This window comes from Glycine soja, chromosome 6 (genome assembly GCF_004193775.1).
Source record: "Glycine soja cultivar W05 chromosome 6, ASM419377v2, whole genome shotgun sequence".
Lineage (NCBI taxonomy): Eukaryota > Viridiplantae > Streptophyta > Magnoliopsida > Fabales > Fabaceae > Glycine > Glycine soja.
The window spans coordinates 435956-443736 of record NC_041007.1 but is presented as its reverse complement, the minus strand read 5'-3'; the positions used below and the strand labels follow the sequence as shown (position 1 = coordinate 443736).

Genomic DNA, 7781 nt, shown 5'->3' with positions numbered 1-7781 from the left:
TTTTTTTAGCTAAATTTATGTGTAGTTGAAATTTTTGTTTTGTTTTGTTATGTATGTTAATTAAAAAATGAGAAAATTAGTTAGTAGTATTGAAACAAATTAAAAAACACATTGAATAAATAATTGATACACATAAAATTAAACACTGTGGTGACTGAAATGATAAACATACTAAAAATACAATTGTAACGTAAATATGACGAAACTAATGATAATCTAAAAGATGTTGTGCACAAGACATATATTCTTCCATTTGGATTACTGGTTTGCTAAAAATAGCTAAAATTTCTATTGGACAGAATTGTTTCCCGTAATCGAAAGAACAATCATTTGACTAATTGTGATTCATGAATTTCATAAGGGGAAATTTTCATCGGTGCAACTTGCTTGATTAAATCCTTGAATTTGTCCATGCTACATCCTGAAGGAATGTCAAATCTTATTGGATTTGTTCAGTTGAATGACTTGATCGGTTACAATGCTTCAACAAGGGGTAACGTTAGGGACATATGATTACAAATTTGTCTAAATCTATTAATTCCATATCCAAACACACAAAACATTTGTGGGTGTCATCGTTGGTTGAGGAGACGTACTTCAAGACCACACAACTTGGTGAATATCAGGCCACATCATGGCTGCCTGAGTAACTATAATTATGTCAATGTTGATCCCATAAAATATGTGTTACCATTATTCACTTTACAACACATTTTGCATGTCTATGACAACTCCCTTGGGTTTACTGCCACACGAATTAATGTAACAAGAATATGAAGGAGATCAGTGAGATGTTGATCCAAAGGGAAAGAGAACAACAAAGGATCGCCCGATTTCAACTCGCATTTCTACTTAAAATGACGAAGACGAAAATGAATGGAAAAATAGAAAAAAATGTGAAATTTGCCGGCAACATGACCATAGAAACAATTGTCCCAGCATGCCTTCATCTTAAGTTTTTCTTTACCCAAATGTAATTGTTTAAGTATTTTATTTATAATATAGTATAATATTCTTCTATAAATAAATTGTTAAACAAAAAGTATTATCATTTTTTTAAAAAATCTAATGACATAAACAAACAAATTATATTTAGTACCATAATAATATTAAAATTTTTAATTTTTTTACTAAAACAAATATATTATTAGACAAAATTTAGATTTTAAAAAAATATTCACCTACAAAATATTTTATATAAATTAAATAATACAAAAAAATTAATTATATTTAATAATATTATTTTCTTATTAAACAAATTATTTTAATAAAAAAGTATTTTTAAAATCAATTAAAAATATATTTATATAATATAATATTTATATTATTTTAATAATTTAAATAAAAATAAAAATTTAAACATACAAATTAATTAAAAAAAAAAGACCATACTGAAGTTGTGGTGGCCAAATCCGACTCCCCAAAACTACATGAAAGTGGTGTATATTAAAAAAAATTCAAAAATATGTGTATTTTAGTAAAACATAGGCGTGAGAAGGTGTATTTTGGAAAAAAAAACCACTTTAATTTACATATTTACTTGATATATAACAAAAAAAGTGTAAGTAACACATTTTAACAAAAAAATAACATAATTAATTGACTAAATCATAAAACTCCATATATAATAATAAAAATGAAATAAAACAAATTATTCAATATAAAGATTGTGAAATGCAAAAAATAATTTAAGACGCCACATAATAATAAGTAAATTAAACATTAAAAAATAATAAATTAATTTGGTTTAGGTTGGTTTAAATTTGAAAAGTGTAAATCCAACCCCCAAATCAATCAAAATTATATTTGAATTGTTTGATTCAGGTCAAACCTAAAACCAATCTAAGCCAATTTAGTTGGTTAAATTTGGATGATTGAGTTTGGTCGAATTGATCAGACAAATAAATATGCCTATGGTATTTTTAGGTATACTCTTCTCTATTAATTTAATTCCTGGGTGAACAATTTGGGCCGGAGTTGGTGTTAACATGAAAGTCTTGATCCAGAGGGATTTGGGGTTGGGCTATCAATCGAGTTTTTCTGGGTCTGGGTAATTGATCTAACTTTAGCTGTACTTGGTGTACATAAACTTAGCAGAAGACGTCAAATGAGGAGGTTTCCTTTAAAATTATTATACTAAGTGCAACATAATGTATGTTTTTCTGTCTGTACGCTCCCCATGAAACTAACTACTTGGGTATCAATTTACCCGGCGTGTCGTTGGGATTACAAGCTTAAGAGATTTGAAAGAAATAAGTTGTATCGTAGTTTAATTAGCTCTCAACTTCAAAATTACAAGCTTAAGAGATTTGAATTCCTCGACTACTGGATTGGATTAGATATAAATAGTGTTGATGATAGAATACAAAAAGGTAATTATTTGAAAATATTGAAATTTGTGAATTGTAGCGTATGTAAGAGAGAAATGAGGTGACAGAGGCAGCATGAATGAATTGTCGCGAAGCAGAGTATGAGTATGAGAGGAAGGTTCCGCGGAGGAAATGAGAATGATGAAAAAGTGGTGAAGTGTGTAGAGAGCGTTAGAGTGATAGTGATGGGGATTGCAGAGAACTCAAAGGGTTTGGTTCTTGCTGTGGCATCGGGTGTGTTCATAGGAGCAAGCTTCGTCCTCAAAAAGAAAGGTCTTAAGCAGGCTGCTACCCACGGCACTCGCGCAGGAGTTGGCGGCTATTCTTATCTACTCCAGCCACTTTGGTGGGCTGGCATGCTTACAAGTAACCAACTTAACTCATTTTCTTCCCAATTTTTACCTTCTTTAAACGAACTCAATATTCTCGCAGTGCTTATTGGTGAGGTTGCAAATTTTGTCGCTTATATATATGCTCCTGCACTTCTCGTTACTCCCCTTGGTGCACTAAGTATTATTGTCAGGTATTATATTAACAACACTTCTCATCAATCTTAGTTTGACTTTCTTTTCAAACTCACTCAATCCCCATCTTTATCTATCGGGATATATAGTGCTGTTTTGGCTCACTTCTTGCTCAAGGAAAAGCTTCAGAAGATGGGCATTTTGGGATGCGTCTTCTGCATTGTGGGTTCAGTTCTCATTGTTATTCATGCACCTCAAGAGCATGCTTTAAATTCTGTCCAAGAAATATGGGATCTCGCCACTCAACCATGTTTGTTTTTGCCTTGTTTTTATTAACTTCATTTCCGGTCTATGATATGAAGTCGCGTTTCTCATCATCTCTTTTTTTCATTTCTACAGTATTTCTAGTTTATGTGGCGGCAGCAGTTTCGGTAGTTTTAGCCTTGGTTTTGCATTTTGAACCTCGCTACGGACAGACAAATATGCTGGTTTACTTGGGAATTTGCTCATTAATTGGCTCACTTTTGGTACTTTTTGTTTTCGCCAATCACTTTGATGGAAGCTTCATATTTATATTCTACTTCACAAACTAACTAAACTGTTCAGGTTATGAGCACAAAAGCCATAGGGATCGCAATCAAGCTTACATTAGAGGGAACAAGTCAATTAACATATCCTCAAACTTGGTTTTTTCTTACCGTCACTGTCATATGTATCATTACACAGTTGAATTACCTGAACAAGGTGAGTGCATAGTTATCAAATTTAGCCTCATGCAAAACATAAATTATTCTTCATCAATGTATTGAAGGTCACCTTTTCCTATATTTGTTTAAGCACTGCACAAATTGATGTCTGCTTTCTTTGTTCAGTACTGGTTGAGGTAGAAGCTTGTGTTGATTGACAGACTATCCATGTACATTGTGCTGATGTGCATGCTATATATGATCTGCAGATGCATCATCATCTTTCCAAAACCTTTTCTGAAGAGATTTTGGTAGTGCAATTTAAGGAGTTATTATAGCCAAAGTATGCAGGGCAATAGAATCATGTCATGGCAATTACAATTGTAACTGGATCCTGGATCCTTATATACTAGACACAATTGAATAGGAAATTGCATGTTCATGCCTTCGTTTTAAAACAAACCATCCCCATGGGATACATCAATATCTCAAGAACAAGGAATGAAGCATGTTAGTATGCTGATTTGAAAAATAGCTAACCTTGAATAATTTTAAATTAGTCATGAAAAATATGCTCCTAGATCCTAGGAGATCTTCTATTGCCCAAACCAAAGTTCCATTAGCACACTAGCTAATTGCACTCCTGCGTAAACTCTTGAGTTATAACTTCTTTACTCATAAGTATTAATAATAACTGTCTACATCTATATCAAAGGCCTTAGCCCTTGAAACTTGGCTTCTAGAGAGAATTAAAACCATGCACTTAATTATAATGGTCAAGACTGTAAAGCTCTGGCTTGCCAGTCAGAAACCTTTCCCCTCTAAACCTTAGATAGATAACTATAAGAAGCTATGCAAGATTGTTGGTGACTGGTAATAGTGCATGTCAGTTCCCAATGCCGTTCTTGTTGAAATTTCAGAGAATAAGGTTGTTGCGAGCTCCAAATTTTCATAGTAGTTCTAAAGCATTTTCTATCAAGTATATTATCAATTGGGCTACTTGACAAGTTAATTACATTTAACCTATGGTTTAAAATTATTGAGAGTGCAAAATGACACGTCGTGGTTGATAAGAAACTATAAATGTAGTTGGCATCAGATCAATCTTTATGAATTTTCATATTTTTGTGCATGAAAAAATTGAGTTCTTGCAATTGATACAAACTTAAATATACAACCCGTTCAAATTAATCCTTAGAAGTATGAAGCGAAATCTTTTAAATGGTGCTCTGCTAGTCTTTCAGCATGTGTCTTTGATCTAAAGTTTTATTATTTCAATACCAAGTTACAAACAGGTTAACAGAATTCTACTGTTGTTTTTACTGCCCTAATATGACTTTGCCTATCAGCCATCTAAGGTCTGTCTTAGTTTCCTTCATCTTGTAACTAATCTTGAACATTTTTGCACTATGGAACTATGTTTCAGGCACTGGATACATTCAACACAGCAATTGTCTCTCCCGTATATTATGTCATGTTCACAACTCTGACCATTATTGCTAGCGTGATAATGTTTAAGGTATCATGACATATTCATATTCTTGAATTCATTTGGTGCAATATCGAAGGTCTTGTTTTTTTGAAAGCTTGACTTTTTGGTTGCTTTAATTTTCTGTGCAGGATTGGTCTGATCAGAGTGCAGGCAGCATAGCCTCTGAGATATGTGGATTTGTAATTGTTCTTTCAGGAACAATCTTATTGCATGCGACGAGAGAACAAGAACAATCCAACAAGCAAGGTAATTAATACATGTTACTTTCAATCAATTGCGCATGTCTAATTACCAATTATTTGTTTGAAATGTGTCCAAGGCGAAATCCCTTGAATTATGGATTCGTGATTGTAGCTTCTATTTACTACCTAATGACTACCGAATGCCCCTCTCCCTTTATTTCCTGTAATAAAATTATCAATTGTGCATAGACTCTCCTGTGGCAGACAGTGATATTCTATTTGATGCAGGGTCCTTAACATGGTACATTGGTGAGGACTTGGTAAAGAGCATCGAAGATGGACACCTGAACCTGTTACATGGTTCAGATTATGTTGAAAAGTGACTTTTCCCGTGGTTGACGTAAGAGAACCGGTTCTCCTAGTACAGTGGCATGAACCTAGTGGATTCATGATTTGAAACATTGCAGTGTGGATTGCTTGTGATGCTATAGTTTTTCTGACTATTTGCAGTCTATTGTATACAACTACCATAGGAACCATCTTATACAATGTGTGATTCGCTAATCACGATTCAAGCAATCTTTTTCAAACTGAAATGGTGATTGCTACCACATTGCAACACTGGATAATCATTAGAGTGATGGTATGCTTTATCATCCTTGATAGCCAGTGCAATGTGTTTCTTTTCTGCTTTTTTTGTAGGACGTTAGCTCGTACTTTTCATTCAGTTACCTGATTCTATTGATTCTTTTATTGATCAGGTATTAATATGTTGATTTCGGTTAAAGAATATTTAAATTTATTGTTATAATGATATTTTGTAGCAACTGTGGATTAGTTATTGGTTGGTGGATATAGTTTTCTTTTTTCAACTTTTTCACGATTTTTTTGTTATGAGCACGAGCAAATAAATGACGCCTATGTGCAGAGTCCGCATCAAACCACGGTGGTGGTAGGAACTAGGAAATGGCCACAAATTATTAAAATAGGACTATCCACCACATAAAAATATCTAAACAATGGCACGTAACGACGAGTTTGGCTTATTTTTGCATGGCATCATCTTTTATTTTATTTTCTTTGTAAGTTTGTCGTTCTGTCCTCGCTCGCTTATTTTACTTTACGCAAAATTTCCCTCACGCCCTGTACGAATAATGAAGCATTTCAAATTTAATACTACACATTTATATAAATAAACACTTAGATGAGAGTATAAGTTTTTTACAGTTATCCACTTACAAATTGTTATGCATAACAAATTTGTTAATTTTTTTATAATTATTGATTCAAAGTCATATTATACATGATTTCTTTTATTGATCCACAGGGTGAACACTTTTGTACTGATAACGACCACAAGAGCATTCGTGAATTAATAACGACCACAAGCTATCTAGAAAGTCACGCATACAATGGTGACTTCCTCCCTTATCTTCATCGCTACCACACTAATGCCACTATTCTTCGCTACCAACTATCACCACATATTCATACGTAGAGAGGGATAGTGACTTCCTCAACTCGAAACAAAACGAAGCCCACTTCCTTTATCTCCAACTCAAGGGAATTGCTTTTCGCATACCCACTTTTACTTATATACCCCTTCTGCGTTTTGGATCATTTTCCCCCAAGAAACTAATTTCTGATTTATATTTTTGATAATTGATCATTTTTTTCAGAGTTTAATATCAGTAATAAAAACTTAAAAATAAATAATGTTTCATATATTAAAGAAAAAAAGATAAAATAAAACAAAATTACTTTGTAAAGATGAAGAGAAATCTAATTCAGTTGATTAAATAGTATGTTTGAGTTATTGAATATTATAAATCTTTTAGTACTTTATTTAATCCCCGCTGATAAAAAAAAAATAGTTTCTAAAATTACAGATATAATCATGCTGTATTCAACAATAGTGTGGAACTAATAAATCCTGGCATTGACATGTGATCTTGTGGTTGGAAAGTAGAAAAGTTTCTTAAATTTGAACGAGATACAGTTCACACAAGGAGCTTATTTTTCCGACAGTTGCGGATTATTTTGCATCAATGTTTCTGGCTACCTCGACGGCTCACTAAATACTCATCACGTACGTACTGCCATGGCACCATCAGCTCAAATTGCAGCGGCTATAGAAATTAGAACCCCCCACGTATGCTTCCATAACACATGATTACTGTCTTAATTCTAACCGTGACATTCCACCATGCATCACCGTTTTTTCCATTCTTGGCTTCGTGCATTGTTTGTATGGGCATCACAATGTGCAATAAATGGAATACATGGCATGATTTGCTGTTAAAAAAAGTCAATTTATAATACAAACGAGTGCCGCTCCTGAAGGAGCAGCTGGACCGATCGAATTTCTTTAATTAAATCTGAAGATTTGCATGTTCTCATTCTACATTATTTTCTGATTCATAATTCCTTCAATAATTTCATAAGAGTTTTCTTGTAAAGTTCATAACCTGTTAGTTCCATAAATTATCTTAAAACTTTTAAAGTAACTTATATATATATTTATATATATATATATATTACATTGACAGCAACGAGGATCAAACTTAATTTTAAATGAAAATTTTACT

The 7781-nt window shown here is 32.8% G+C and overlaps 1 protein-coding gene across 1 annotated transcript; it reads left to right on the top strand.

Annotated features, from left to right (window-relative positions):
* The first annotated feature begins 2250 nt into the window (after positions 1-2250).
* On the top strand, positions 2251-6006 carry LOC114414434 (probable magnesium transporter NIPA6). Its single transcript, XM_028378700.1, has 8 exons — positions 2251-2735; positions 2802-2892; positions 2983-3143; positions 3233-3360; positions 3440-3577; positions 4946-5038; positions 5140-5257; positions 5482-6006. Exons 1-8 carry the CDS (start codon positions 2471-2473, stop codon positions 5574-5576), a joined length of 1089 nt encoding a protein of 362 aa, XP_028234501.1. The 5' UTR covers positions 2251-2470; the 3' UTR covers positions 5577-6006.
* The last annotated feature ends 1775 nt before the right edge of the window (positions 6007-7781 follow it).

What these genes read in the sequence shown, in the direction of transcription:
- LOC114414434 (XM_028378700.1), top strand. Translation starts at nt 2,471, where the DNA reads ATGAGTATGAGAGGAAGGTTCCGCGGAGGAAATGAGAATGATGAAAAA. An exon ending in GTGGGCTGGCATGCTTACAA is followed by an intron (nt 2,736 to 2,801) that starts GTAACCAACTTA and finishes ATATTCTCGCAG; the next exon opens with TGCTTATTGGTGAGGTTGCA. An exon ending in CTAGCGTGATAATGTTTAAG is followed by an intron (nt 5,039 to 5,139) that starts GTATCATGACAT and finishes TTTTCTGTGCAG; the next exon opens with GATTGGTCTGATCAGAGTGC.